The sequence below is a fragment of the Letharia columbiana genome, assembly GCF_014066305.1.
Source record: "Letharia columbiana isolate WasteWater2 chromosome Unknown Sc0000000_s0, whole genome shotgun sequence".
NCBI classification, from domain to species: Eukaryota; Fungi; Ascomycota; class Lecanoromycetes; order Lecanorales; family Parmeliaceae; genus Letharia; species Letharia columbiana.
This window is the reverse complement of record NW_023501036.1, coordinates 1,970,802-1,984,980: the sequence shown is the minus strand read 5'-3', so window position 1 is coordinate 1,984,980 and position 14,179 is coordinate 1,970,802. Positions and strand designations below refer to the sequence as shown.

Sequence of the window (14,179 nt, the reverse complement as noted above, 5' to 3'; positions counted from 1 at the left end):
TAGCTCGATTAGATTGTATAATAGCGTCAGTGTTTAGAAGCAGTGCGGAACTTCAGCATGTCAACCAAGCTAGCCAAGCTGCATCCTCCGCGTTTGAGGAAATCACCGGCCAAGATCTCTTGAGCAGTAGCGCGATTCTTGACCTCGACAGTCAAGCATTGGCTCAAGAAAACCTTGAGCTCACGGCTGAGCTTGTCGGGGTTTTTGAGAGTAGGCGTGCCATTGGTGGCGATCAGAAAAAGGGCTTTGAGCGGCTCTTCATTGAGGTAAGGTGGTTCTGACTCGATCATCTCGATGGCCATAATGCCTAGGGACCACATGTCGACTTTGCTGTCGTACTCCCGTTGCTTGACCACTTCGGGGGCCATCCAGTACGGTGTGCCAACCATAGTAGCGCGCTTGGATTTTTGGTCGGTGAGCTTGGCGCAGAAACCAAAATCGGCTAGAAGACAGTTGTTAGTATGAAGCGATGGGCAAGGCGTACGAAAGAACTCACTGATCTTGACATTCCCGCGGGCGTCGAGAAGAACGTTGTCAGACTTGATGTCGCGATGAATGATGTTTTGGCTGTGGAGATGGGCAAGACCTTTGCAAGTCTTGAAGCAGTCAGCAATCTCTCAAGGATACTAGGGTGGCAGCCAGCATACCTCGTTGCATATAGTGGAGATCTGTGCCTCTGTGATATGAGGGTTGTTATCGATGACATCGGTCAACGCTCCACCCTCCATGAACTCCATCACAACCCACAGCTCGTTGTTGCCCTCTTGCAGGAACGAATCTAAGAAGTTGACAATATTGGGATGTGAGCTCTCCTTCATGACGATGATTTCATTAACAATCAACTCTTTCCGTGGCTGGTTGCGAAGATCCATCTGCTTGATGGCAACCTGAGACTTGCCTCCCATGGTCTTGTACAGACGCTTAGCAACAGGTGAGATGGCATTTTCTTGAATCTTAGCAACATAGACCGATCCAGAAGCACCTTGACCGATTTTCTTCTGCTTGCTATACGAGAGCTGAGGGTCGTCCTTCGACACCACCTGCTTCAACTTCTCCATGACCTGGCTTTCGGTCATGCTCGACATGCGCACCTCCTTTTTGTGAGCAGCCGCCGGAGGTTTACCAGTCAGCGCCATCTCGGCTTGTTTGTGGGGTTCTGATGCATCTGGAGCTGGTGCTCCCATAAGCTGCTTGACATTGAGAGGCGCTACAGGTTGAACTGCTCCAGGAAGACGAGTTGGCGGTTGTGCTCGGGGGGTGCCATTAGGTTGGGCGCCGTTTGTGCGTACGTGGCCTGCTGGAGGCTGAGCAGGGTCATTGCCATTCATCTGAGGGCGTGCAGCGGGTGATGGTTGGCGTTGCTGTTCTGGCTTGCCTGGCGTGCGGAGGGAGGGATGCTGATTGGGAGGAGATTGGGAATGTGACGAAGGTGGCTTTTGGGCAAAGGGAGCTCGGGGTGCTGGTTGGGGATTCCCATTGACGCTATTCGGTGCCTGGGGAGCTTGACGCTGAGCAGTAGGTCCTCTCAACGAGCCTTGTGGTTGCTGGCGAGCCCGATCGGCACCTGGCGCGGAAGGGGGACTTCTAGTAGGATTGTATCGACTATCAGGAGGATCACTTGCTCCACCACCGTATCCGCCAATCTCTTGCTTCGCCATGGGAGTACGTGTCTTGGGAATTGCTGAATTGTAGGCTTCTTGATCACGACGGTTCTGCTCGGCCTCAGCCTTTGCGCGCTGCTCGCGCTCGCGCTGCTCTTTGGCTGCCTTGATCTTGCGAGCTTCTTCCTCCATAGCGCGACGCATTTCCTGGTCCATACCAATCTTGTTGTTCTGTTCAATTGCTCGCTCGTTGCCCGCGAAATTGCGCTGAGAATTGGGAGTACCTGTTCGTGAAGCTGGCGAGTTTTCTTGAGGTGAACGCTGCAGTTGCCCATACGCTCCCATTGGATTTGATCCGCTTGGCGGCGGCGGTCTTGGTGGTGCGATTGCAGTGCCTCCTCCCCCATGGCCAAGCTGCATATTCTGTTTCGAGGTAACAGGTGGCGTGGGCATCAGGCTAGGATAAGCCTCGGGATTCTCCTGGCGCTTGGTGATATCGGAGTAGAACTCGAGAACCTCGATGACTGCTTGAGGGTGCTTTTTGTAATCTTCCTTGGTAATGGCCGAAGCGGTAAGTAAACGTTCCCATTCTGTTGGTAGCCCCACAAATGAACCGTTGACAGGGTCAAAGCCAACATGGACGCGGTGTGAGAAGTTAGTTGGGTTGCTAACACCGCCCATACCGGGGCAACGATTGTAAATGGCGTCGATCCATTCATAGATCTCATCGTCTGTCTCGAGCTGGCAAACGATCGTCTTCTGGGGAAGCTCACGAATAGCCACAGGGCTTGCGCCTGGATGTATGCCAGCATTGGCGACTCTTGTGATCTCGAAAGACAAACGAGTATTTTCGCTGCGAGAAACATTGGTAACATCTTTCAGCTGGATGCTTGTGCTGACCTTGCCATCCTGACCTTTCTGGAAGTCGAGCTGAAACGCGCGCAGAACGAGATATCTCTGCTTCCATAACAAGCCCTCTTTGCAACGAGCAGGCCCTTCCTTCAGTATAGCCACACCACCGATTCCTTCGCTGTTCATGGAGGTTGTAGAGCGGGAAAAAGAAGATGTATGAGCGAGATCGCTCATGGAACGTCCCGCCGACGATTGCGAATGCAGACTCAACTGAGACATGTTCCCAGGAATTCCGACTGTGGAAGGCATCAGGTTCAGGCGAGGACGATCAGTAGGAGGACGAGGTGCGGGCCCTGGATTCATGAATTGGCCGGCCCCATATAGACTGTGGAGTCATGACATGTTAGCTGGGTAATTGGAGTCACGACAAGAAAGCTCTCGGGAGCCCAGTAGAGGAGCATGGTTGACAAGGGTGGAAGTTGCTGGAACTTACTGGGCCGCCTGAGAGGACGCCATAGCGAAGATAACTAGAACGACTGAGAGACAGTCTGTGTATGCCGACTGCTAGCCTTTTGGTAAAGGCTAGAAAGGAGAGTGTAACTAGCGAGCAATGCAATCTGCCCATTGATTAGCGGGGAGCCATGCAACCAGTGAAGAGCCAGTAACGCACAACAGACAACCCTTGAGCAACAGCGTATATCTGGTGCTTGAGGTGACAGCGAAGGCTCAAAAGGGAGCCTACAAACGTTGCTGTCGAGTCTGGTGAACGCTTTGTCCAGTCCTCGATCAGAACCCCTTGGCCCTTTGATCCTCGAGCAGCTTAGGGTCGCTGGCGAAGCGTACCTTGGGAGGAATATTCGCAGGAACGAACGTCTTTAGCTAGACCATAGCCAAGAAAGGATACTTCGCAAGACGAGGTTTGGTGATCGTGAAAGGAAGTGAGGTCTCGAGCTTTTCGGAAATGATGCGACGGGAATCTGACGCTACGCCTTACGGTAAGGCGGAATAGACAAGGAAAGTGTAGCCGGAGTGAATAGGAGACAGACACAAACAGACAATCACTATCATTGTGAGACAGGATATTGCATGAACGGCTCTTCTAGTGCCTGAGACAGTCGCTGTTGTCTACATGAGTTATGAAAACTGCACCAGACAACACCTGCAATACACATCAAATACTTTGGCAATGGATACCATTGCCGGGAGTACATGTAGGCTCTCCTTCAAAAAGGCATTTTCCCATCATTGACAATGACCACTAAACAATTCTAGAATATACTAGAATGGTATAGTGGACATGCGAGAGATACAATTTCACTTACTTGCGCCCTCCTGACCCTCTACTCTCCGATCTTCGTCCTCATAAACTCTCCAATAGCCTCCAATCCCTTCCTCGTACTCTTCACCATCTCTGGCGGGAACGCCAGAAATCCATGCGGTGCTCCAGAATAAAATTTAACCACCGCCTCCCCACCCGCCATCTGCCACCTCACTGCCATCAACACCGTATCCTCCAACAAACAATCCTCCGTCCCACACTCGAAAAGAACAGGCGGCAGCCTGTCCTCATCTCCATAGCATTTCAAATCGGCATAGAAGGGGGATACTGAAGGATGTCGGCGTTCTTCAGGCTTAGTGTTGGGGAGAAAGGCATCCACAAAGTGGGCTCGCATTTCTTTGGTTAATATGGGCTGCGGGTGGTCGAGGTGGTGCATGGGAGGGGGCATAGACAGATCGTAGGGCCCGAAACTAGGAATGAGACCGCGGAAGCGGAAATTTGGGCGAGCCTCCAGGAGATGAAGAGCGGAGAGTATGGTGAGGTGGGCGCCAGCAGACTTGATGTGGTCAGTAGGATTTCGTGAGCAAGATGTGCAATAGGGCCGGTTTACTTCACCACCTGCAAACGTCAAAGGAGCGCCAAAACGGGCTTCTGAACTATCGACAAGCCATTCCGCGGCATCATAGCAGTCTTCCGGACCCTCAGGAAAAGGATGCTCGGGTGCTAGTCGGTATCCAATCGAGACCACGGCAAGATCTACTACGTTGGCAAGGTATTGTGGGAAAGAGTCTTGGCTGTTGAGGTTAGTAAAGGATCTCGGACTTGTTTCACCACGAAGCACGCCTACTAATCAATGTCCATTAAGACCCATCCGCCTCCGTGGATATGCATAAAAACACCCTTCACCTGCCGGCCATGCTCGGGCATGACAAGTCGGCAGCTCAGTGCCCTCCCTTTCTCTCGCGACGGAATCAAAAACGGCTTCGCTTGGGGTAGAAGGACAGGACCAGGTAGCGCTGTCTCACTGTTCCTCATCAACTCGCGGAATTTCGGAGCACCAACCTGCAGCCGTGATTAGCAACAGCGTGAAAGATTATCATGAACAGTTCTCTCACCTCCCACCAGCGAGGTCCTTTCACAGTCATGCCTAACAACTTCTCGTTCAATTGCGTGTCTGCTTCGCTGACAGGGACAGGCGATAGCTTTGAGGCGTTCAGGAAGAGATCGCTTGAGAGATGCATTCTTGCGAAAGGTACCAAAGAAAGATGTTTCGAGATGTTTATTAATGAGACCTATTGATCCGCAACTCCTGTCGCTCTTGAAACTGGAAAGGACAAGGAGTATGAGCGAAAGAAAGTGAGAAGACGTGGAAACCATACCCCCATATATATGCCTGCGTCCTAAGCCATGATATATTGATTACACGGAAGACGTCACATCGCAATGTTGGATGTACAGCGAGCTGATGGACGTTGACCCGCCACCCTGGTCTTGGCGGGATAGCAGAACATCCGAGTCCGAATCTGGTCTAGCGCAATCTTTCCGTCCCCGAATTACTGAGGTTTCAGTGCTAACCGTCTGCTATAGTAGAAACGACGATCTGAATCAAACACGCTTTGTCTATGGTAAAGAAAAAGCAATGAAGTAGGCTTCTGCGCATCAAATCCCACGCTGACGGAGAAGTATTCCCAGTTTTTCGCGGCGAGAGGAACTCCTGTCCAATTCTGAATGAAGGGGAGGGAAACCGGGGTCATAGTGATAATCGAAGGGAGCAATTTGACATGAGAACGGAAAGAAACTTGGAGATCGTGGCTCTGACCCCACTGGACCTGCTTCGTTCTGAGCGTAATTATGATCGCTTAATTATCCAACCTCTTCTCGTACTTGGGATAGCCGCAGCGAGCTCTGGACCCAATATCAACTCTCATTGGGTCAATAGTGTCTGGAAAGCAATAGCGTCTCTAAAAGTCTCGTAATGACACCATCAAAGACAATTCATGGGCCATGCGTATTACTCCGAGAAGGCGAACGCTCTGCAAGCATGCATGCATAATCGAATCAAAGGCTCTTTGTAATCCGAGCGTTGTGCTGCCTCGTTCATGAACAAGTCATGATTGAGACGGCCACGGCTCTGTGGTTAGACTTATTGCGAGTGAGAACGAGATTTGCTGTCCATCTGTCAAGTCTGAGCTCGACAGCTTCGGCATTGGCGTTCTTGATTGTTCATCGTGTTGCTATCAACCAGGAGTGAGATTATGGTGCTCTAAGCCTGGGAGTACCATCTTAGCCACGCATCAAATATAGCAGTCAACCAATGCCTGTCATTAGCTCTTCGCAGGCTCGGTAGGCTACCAGAAACACAGCTCAAGCTGATGGAAACCAATGAGTACACAATGAAAGAGAGAGAGCTATGAGCAGCGAGCAGATTTAGGCGGCAGTCGCTTGGCGCCAAGCAAGTCAGCTATTTCCACCCAATCATCTCCTCGTCTCCTCACCACCAACATCAACTTCAACAGAGCAAGCTCGGCCTCGAGCATTTGTCACGGTTACACGAGGAGCATGGTGATGGACTAAGACATCATTCAATTCCATACTAACGTGTATACTAATATTATAGCTAACATTGACAGACAATGAGAATGTAAAAACCAGAATCCAAAACACCTTCAGACAGCACTAAAAGCTGGAGCGACGAATTAGCTACAGACTTCGCATCATAGAACGCGAGTCCTCAACGACCTTCGCCCTCAACATGTTCTCCTTCCTCCTCTCACTCCCGCTCATGTGCGCCGACCCTCCCTCCCATCCTTGGCCCCTGCATCTGCTGATGCTTTGCGGCAAGGAGCAAAACACATTTGAAAACGCGGTCTAGTTTGGAGCGAGGTTGACGATAATGAGTCGGGAGAAGGTTGTTTGGGTGGGAGCGAAGAGACCAAGAAAGAGGGCGAGGGCACCAAAAGAGGCTAGCTAGGGCAACTGTTGTGGAAAATAAAGACACCCCAAATGGTTCGGCGTGGGTTTGATTTCCCTTCTATCATGGATCGTACTTCCTTTCACCTCTCAACGGTATCGTCCAGAACAGTCCCACAGAGCTAGCTGTTTCGAACATCGCCGCAGTCTTCGAGCTTTAGGGTTCTCGAGTGCACTATTTGGAGGTGGTGCGCTCTGCATACGTTGCCATCAGCCTGACACATGGTGGAGCCGCCCGTCCAGCTAGAATAGCGCGGGCAAGGGGTTTGTGCGACTCTTGACAGCTATGTGCTGCTGCTATACTTGCGAAGCGGCACTGGTATATTTCTCTATGATATAACTGTAAAGCTTCCAGGACATACTTCTTGCCAATCGGACCGTACTGGAGGATGTTCGTAATGGACATGGGTGAAAGAACATCCAGACCCGAAATCTCGACTAACTTTGCCATCCGTGGCACATTCCACCCGCAGATCATCTTGCGGCAAGACAAACGCTTCCACCGACTCGTTATCTTCTGTTCCACCTCCTCCAGACCGATCGGAATCTTCTGGCACATTCTCAGATTCTGGGACCGATTCTCTGGGCTCAACCGCTGTCTCATGGGACGCATACTGACGCTCTAGCTTGAGTAGCCGTTCGCGGTGCTCATAGTTTTCCTCGTTCAGTGCCTTTTGGCGGGCAATGGCTCCGTCGTGAATTGCGTCGTGCGTAAGTTTGCGGTGCTCGCGTGCTTGGGCCTGGGTTCGAGCAATGTGTTCGCGTTCCTGCCCTTGGGTCTTGCCGATGCGAAGGAGCTCTCCGTTGTGAAGGGTGGCGAGGCGGAGCTTCTCTTTTATGGCGTCATCCATTGCTCTTGACTGCTGTGTGGCTTGGTATTGGGGTGGAGGGTGCGCAGTGTGGACGTAAGACTCGTCACAAGTAGCGCATCGCACGGAACCTGAGGCTTGCAGCGTTTGGTTGGTACAAAGCTGAGATGAGAGGTCTGAATCCTTGTGGGATTCATTTGAGGTAGATGAACCGCCTCTATACCAATGTTGATGAATCGGCGGTATGATATTAGAAGGACGCCTGTTTCCTTGGTCTGCAGCCTGCGTAACGGTGCCTCTATACCAATGTTGATGCATCAACGAGATGGTGTTGAGTGGACGCCTGTTTCCTTGGTCTCCACCCTGTGGAACGGCGCCTTCCGGGACGGCATGTGGACTTCTGCGTAATCTGAATCTTCTGCCGTTACGACTGCGTTTGCATCAACGACCGCTTCGTCCTCTGATTCCTCACCAAAGATGACCACAGCATCGGCGCGCTTGGACGCCTTGGGCGACGCGAGGTTGGTAGTGCCTTCGAGGTAGTATTTTTTTATATAATATGCCCACTGGTAGATGGGCAGGCTGAAAAGCGTCGGACAGATCCTCATGATGCATGGACTGACGGCAGGTCTGATGTTTACTGCGACAGTCTCTTACACCAAAAAGACCCTTTATCTCCGCCTATCGCAGCCAAGACTCTGGTACTTTCATTCGGCGCATACGCTTGGTATGGTAGTGTTCCCTTTCGCTGGCTTCGCAGCTAAGACTGTCTTCAGTATGGGGACTGGTTGGTGGCGAGGTACGTCGATTGCCCTTTCGGAAACCGGACGCGAACTGGTTGGTGGCGAGGTACGTCGATTGCCCTTTCGGAAACCGGACGCGAACTGGTTGGTGGCGAGGTACGTCGGTTTGAGCGGTAGGATGCTCTTTCGGAAACCGGACGCGAGTGATAGGCTGAACCAGTGGTACAGTCTGCAACTTGACCCTGCGTGTTCTGTGTCACTAGTCAGAAAGATGAGAACCAATTGTTTGAGTATTCAGCAGGATGATTACCTTTTGGCTTTCCCTCCACCACCTCGACCTGCACCTATGGCATCTCTTCCTCTGAGTTCAGTTCGTCGTTGGGTGACACCTGCATTGTCCTCCAAGGTCTCCAGCTCCGCTCCAGTATTGAAGCCTTGGTCCATAGTCCTGAGGAACGTACAGACAGACGCCGGCATCGGTTTGAGTTCTCTCGGTCTGAGGCATATGTGGCCAGCAGAGACCATGGTGTTGAAAATTGGCCGAGAGGAAAAAGGCTAGAAGCGTCTCTGTATCCTTTTCTCCAGAGATTCCGGTTGCGACCAAGGTTATTCATCTGTCTAGCCACAATTGCGGGAGAGTTTCATTCTTGAATCTATCCAGGGGAGCCCACTTTCCTCTCACCATCAAATATCCCTTGGTATCAGGCTCATTGCTCTTTCCGGACCGCCCGCTGCCCAACAACGCACGCAGCTTCCCATCCATCACGTTACGCAGCTCCATCAAGCCCATGATCGTTCCGTCCCTGCTCGCCCTCGCTGATCCTAGCGGCTGGCAGACGCAGTAAGCGTGATCGGTGCGAACGAGGTAGTCACGCATGGGTCACAGATGGGATCTTGTATTGTGAGGCCGGTCTTGGGGTAGGTGATGAGCGTCGTAAGGCTATGGTGCATCTATTCCATACAGCGACTCGGTTGGTTGAAGACCTGTCGAAGGGAATTCAGGACATGAAACATTTGCGTTCGCTGAGGTCGATTTTCCATTTAGGAGTCCCAGGGGAAGCTGGAAAGTGTTCTTCGGCTTTGATTGAAGAAACAGTGAAAGGCTTGAGGAGAGCATCGATCGAGACCGATGGCGAAGCGGGTGGTGAATAACTGGGCGAGCCCGGGTACTGGAGTTCGGTCTTCGACTCGCGCTCTGGCTCATTTCTGGGAGACGGTGAGTTCTTGTGCGAGCCGGAACCGTATCCAGCAACATCTCCCAGATTGTGTCCGTATCGAAGTTGTTGTGAGCCTTGCGACGCTCAACAACCCAAGCCTTCAACTCTCCGACGACGTCTTCTTTGCTGCCTCGATAGAGATGCTGAGGGTTTTGGTAGGAGCGCACCTACGCTATATATTTGTAGTATAGAAAGTTGTGACTGCTTGACGGGTGTAGAGGAATCTCCGCGACATCGGCTTTTTTGCTGTGGTTGCGTTGAGTGGTATGATTAGAATTCTGAGACGGGAGGGTAGGTAAGGACGAAGATGGAGTCGCTGGCGGCACCTCCGAGTTGGTAGGCGTCCGGTTTCTCACAAACAGGCTGGGACATTGTAAAGGGACAGCTAGTAGAGACGCGCAACCATTACAATAGTGATCATTGTATCTACCGGCACGTCTTTTCGCCTCCACCTCCTCTGGGATACTGGTAGCCACATTGGAGATCGTCTGCTCGGACAGTACCAGATCTCCGGAGTCGATGTCTCGGTTGGCTCGGAGCTCAATGTACGGCTTGGGACCTTCGACCGGTGTATCCACTGTTTCCTCTGGTTCAATGACCAAAGCTGAACAATTGCCGCTGCAAGTCTCCACCCAAGCCTGGATTTGCTTTTGACAATGTTCGATTGTCTTCTTGGCCATGATCCACTCGACCTCGCAAAGGGTCTGAGCACTCTTCTTCGCAATGGTCTCTTGGGCTACGTAAGTCAGGAAGTCTTCGCCCTTTTGCTCGTCATTGAAGCGCGATATACGCCGAGGAGGGTATGGTATGGCAGCCATTTCGATGGCAATCGGCCGGTTGTGTCTCGCCTCTTCGGCTAGGTCGAGAGAAGGGGCCCCTAACATGCAGATCTTGAAAACCGAGGGTAATGTATATGAAGACCGCATTTGTCCTTGATCTCGTGCCTGTTGGATGTCGTCTGCTGTTGGTTGCGGACCACCTTCACTGGAGGCTCACCCAAAATGCTGCGTGTCACGTCCGGAGCCCAAGCCCGGGAACGCTTCAACGAACGGCCATCTTCCGTCTCGTGCTCGACAGGACTATTGCACGTTAGTCGCGGTCCAGTATCGCATTTTCCATTGAGCATATTTCTAACATGACTGCGGAAGGAGGCTCTTACCAGGGGGACGAAAGTTGAACGGCGACTCTCTGTAGTCAGCGGTGACGACGGCCAAAAACGCACCGGTCGATCATCGACTGCATTCGTAGTCAGCTCGCCATATGAACATCTAACAGAAGGGGTTCATACCGAAGAGAAGTCGCGATATGTATTTTTATAACGGATGCCTGTTAACGTCTAGCCCAAGACGGCGGTCAAAAGTCTGGATCGCTTCAACTGGTCTTTGGTCAGCAGGACTTGACCGCGGAATCTACGGTCATCACGTGCGGCTCAGTGGAGTGGAAACGAGTGAAAGCTCAAGAATATTCTGTCTCTTGCTTATATACTTCAGTATGCGTCCACGACGATGCTTACAACAAACCCATTGCCTCATCCACACGGCCAACTGTCTCTCATCACCATCGGAGAATATAGAACGCAGTCCACTTCAGTCCTCATCAGCATTTGTTCACGATCGACGAAATCGAGTCTCAGCTTTGCATCCCTTCATTTTGAAGTCGGTTTCGATGCGTGTAACGGATGCAGCTTATCAGGAACTTGAACTGCTCTTCGTTGCTTGCGGGAGCCATCTTCAACCACGAGCAACTCTGCGCCTAGGTAGATCCCGCCGTAGTACATGAGACATGTTGGCTGTCCGACAGAGAGGCTGAGGCTGCAGGACCGGGACAGAATTCCTTCGGATTCAGAGACTAGAGCCTGTGGCAAGCTTAAAACGGGCGATTTCGGTCCAGATACCATAGTTGCTCTCTGTCTGAAAAGGAGGTTTGGAGGTGGTTTCTGTTCTCTCCATCGACCTATGCCCGTTGTCCGTACCATTTTCATGATGATGCGAAGGCGTCGCGGCCCCTGTCTGCGAATATCAATCCTCATGCTTGGTTCAGAGAACAGCCGTTCCCCAGAGATGCTAGCAACGAAAATTGGCATCACACACGGTCGGTTCAGCGAAACCGGCGATCAGGTGGTTGAGGGAGGCAGGAAGTACCCTGACATCTTTGGGATCCGGAGCAGGTCTAAGCAACTGCTGCCTCGATACTCGCGGAACGGTGGAGTGGCTGTTTGCTCTGTCTCGTGGGTGACGGTGATGGGGCCTACAGTCTGCTGGATTTTGGAGTCGCTCCGTAAGCAGTATGTTCCTCCCTTTGGAACCAATGACAAATGAAATGAAGGCTGAGAGGATGGAGTGGACCATGTATCCAGCGGAGAATATCCATTGAGACCCCAGCCACTACCCCCTTCGTTTGGTAGATTGTCCTTGTTGCTTTGCTTTGTATCGTTCGAAAGGATAATGCGGGTGGCAGAGGCAGGGTTTCTACAGGCATCAGCGTCCTCTGTACGGTTGTTTAGAAGTGTTCAAGTATTCACCAGTGGGTATTGCCTCAGATTAAGGCCCAGGGATCCGGCCGAGGGTTGAGCAACGCCTCCCTCATGGCGTAACCATGGTCGATGCCATTGGCATCGCGATAGTCCCGGACAGGCGGTGCCTCCGGCAGATGATTGGATGTTTGCTCTTCTTGGCCGACGGTGGTGGCTCGAAAACCATGGTCCATTGGATTGTCAACCCTTCCTGCATGCTCGACATCGGTATTGGGGCTGGGTGGGGTGAGGATTTTGTTATCAGTGTCATCATTGTCACTGTCGTTGTTGTCAGTGTTGTCCGTTTCACCGCCAGCAATCGTGCCGATCTGGACCGCTCTATGCGCGACGTTAGCAGATAAATCGGTACGATGAATATCCAACAGGCTGAACGCTGGTTGTCGAAGACGATGTGGTAGCGATCTTGGAAGCGAATGGGATCGAATGCCTCCAAGCTCAACCCCGGATATCTTCCGGCCGTACCTCGTCGACTGGTCCCATTGAATTACCGATATATGGGACCGATGCTCCAACACCGAACGCTTGGCCCCATCCTTGGCTACCATGCAACAGCCCTCGCCTTGAACCCTGTTCGATCCTCCATGCGTTTCATGAGATCGAATATTTTTATATAAAGGGAAGGGTTGGCGCTTTCCATTTTCCCACATGCTAATTTTGTCAATTTTTGTTGCTGCATGCAGCCCTTTCTCAGTTTTCGTGCTCTTTACTTTCTTTCGCATAAGCAATTCCTTGATGCCATGTGCTCAGCTCTCATCTTGAAACATTCATTCCTTGGGGCTATCCTTGGTAGCATGAATCTGACAGTAGGGTCTAGTCTTTTGCGTAAGGTGACTCTAGCTAGTTTCTCACTTTTGCAGTTGAGGTTGACTCGGGGACACGCTCGACGTTGACCTGGGGGCTTGCCATGAGCGCATATTTGAGAGTGGCCGTGCAGGATTCAAGCTAGAGCCCGGCCCACTGTTCATCGGACACGACCACACGATCAATGATCTCAATGCCCGCGGGGCCATCAAGTCTGCCAGCAGGACCTTGATATTGTTTGAGTATGCCTCTTCGAATCTGGATAGCCTGGGACAAGACCTAGCGGGCTAAGAGACTGCGAAGCCGCTTCGTCGGCGTGAGCAGCTTCCAAGTCTAGCTTGAACCTCTGAGCAATGAGTATTTTCTCATTAGTAGCTTTCGAAGGTTGATCGCCATTGGGGGTTTTTGAGGGCAAATACGGTGTTGGTGAGTGAGCGTTCTTCCGTATCGGAGAATATTTTGAGGAAGAGTCATTGTTCTGTGGGATGTGTTGCGAAAGTCGACCTTGTCGACTTTCCACAGCTCGAGATAAATGGCTTTGTTGAAGATGAGAAGGAGGCTGCTGAGTCTCTTTGTGTAGATGGCTGACTTCGATATAGGTTTGTAGGACTGCCCTTTCTGCTTAGCACACTTACCATTTTGGCTGATCATTCATGACTGCGAGACGATAATCGATTCAAGGGCTGTAGTGTTCACATGCGAAGGCTGTTGATGTTGCAGTCGTACTGACGCACGAGGATGAATTACAAGTTGTTGTTCGAATGCCGAGCGCTGGCCACAATGCTGTTGTGGAGACAGTCTGGCGTTCCTGGCCCTTGTAACTTGCTGAGCGTTTGAGAGGCAAGGCATACAAGTACCCTGGCATGAGGATTGCGAACATCTTGACTCGCGTATGACCTTCGCGAGGAAGGCTGACGCGATGACTGCTGACCATACATCCAAGAACTCGTGGCGGCTTAGGAGACCGCAGCAGGGCCCTCTTGCGGCCGCAGATTCCAATGACGACACCAACGAGTCTGGCTAGCTCCACAGACGGGTTGTTTTCCATTCGCGCTCTTGCATGATGTCAACTTCCCTTCCTTGCGATGGAATAATTTTCTCGTGGCCGGGCATAGGTGCCGTGACCAGGTTGCCCTTGCTCTCTTCCGTCGTCCGAGTCTTCGTTCTCCTCGCTGCAGGATAGGGGGTATATATTTAGCACGCAGTATAGTTGCAATGCTAGGCTGATTATGGATACGCTGTCGAGATAATCATGTGTTCGTCCGTGGTCAACTGCCTTGGCTTTGGCGGCGCTCACAATGATAGCTGATCGATCGCGCGAAGGCAGAGCTGTGTTGAGCAGACCCTTACGGTGAATTTCCTATAAGTGATTTT

At 51.6% G+C, this 14,179-nt stretch overlaps 6 protein-coding genes across 6 annotated transcripts; all 6 read right to left on the bottom strand.

Annotated features, from left to right (window-relative positions):
* Positions 1–26: 26 nt before the first annotated feature.
* Positions 27–2,969, bottom strand: HO173_000560 (uncharacterized protein; the record flags this gene model as incomplete). Its single annotated transcript, XM_037302509.1, has 4 exons — positions 27–442; positions 497–596; positions 648–2,838; positions 2,947–2,969. The coding sequence occupies 4 exons, from the start codon at positions 2,967–2,969 to the stop codon at positions 27–29; spliced, it is 2,730 nt and encodes a 909-aa protein (XP_037171088.1).
* An 824-nt stretch (positions 2,970–3,793) lies between these two features.
* On the bottom strand, positions 3,794–8,119 carry HO173_000559 (uncharacterized protein; the record flags this gene model as incomplete). Its single annotated transcript, XM_037302508.1, has 5 exons — positions 3,794–4,288; positions 4,343–4,526; positions 4,580–4,794; positions 7,065–7,809; positions 7,884–8,119. The coding sequence occupies 5 exons, from the start codon at positions 8,117–8,119 to the stop codon at positions 3,794–3,796; spliced, it is 1,875 nt and encodes a 624-aa protein (XP_037171087.1).
* Positions 8,120–8,192: 73 nt separating this feature from the next.
* Positions 8,193–8,779, bottom strand: HO173_000558 (uncharacterized protein; the record flags this gene model as incomplete). The annotated part of the gene is made up of 2 exons (XM_037302507.1): positions 8,193–8,505; positions 8,565–8,779. The coding sequence occupies 2 exons, from the start codon at positions 8,777–8,779 to the stop codon at positions 8,193–8,195; spliced, it is 528 nt and encodes a 175-aa protein (XP_037171086.1).
* Positions 8,780–9,252: 473 nt separating this feature from the next.
* Positions 9,253–10,397, bottom strand: HO173_000557 (uncharacterized protein; the record flags this gene model as incomplete). Its single annotated transcript, XM_037302506.1, has 2 exons — positions 9,253–9,460; positions 9,643–10,397. 2 exons carry the CDS (start codon positions 10,395–10,397, stop codon positions 9,253–9,255), a joined length of 963 nt encoding a protein of 320 aa, XP_037171085.1.
* Positions 10,398–11,584: 1,187 nt separating this feature from the next.
* Positions 11,585–12,484, bottom strand: HO173_000556 (uncharacterized protein; the record flags this gene model as incomplete). The annotated part of the gene is made up of 3 exons (XM_037302505.1): positions 11,585–11,939; positions 12,047–12,312; positions 12,467–12,484. The coding sequence occupies 3 exons, from the start codon at positions 12,482–12,484 to the stop codon at positions 11,585–11,587; spliced, it is 639 nt and encodes a 212-aa protein (XP_037171084.1).
* Positions 12,485–13,013: 529 nt separating this feature from the next.
* HO173_000555 (uncharacterized protein) lies at positions 13,014–13,853 on the bottom strand (the record flags this gene model as incomplete). Its single annotated transcript, XM_037302504.1, has 2 exons — positions 13,014–13,414; positions 13,553–13,853. The coding sequence occupies 2 exons, from the start codon at positions 13,851–13,853 to the stop codon at positions 13,014–13,016; spliced, it is 702 nt and encodes a 233-aa protein (XP_037171083.1).
* Between the last annotated feature and the right edge of the window lie 326 nt (positions 13,854–14,179).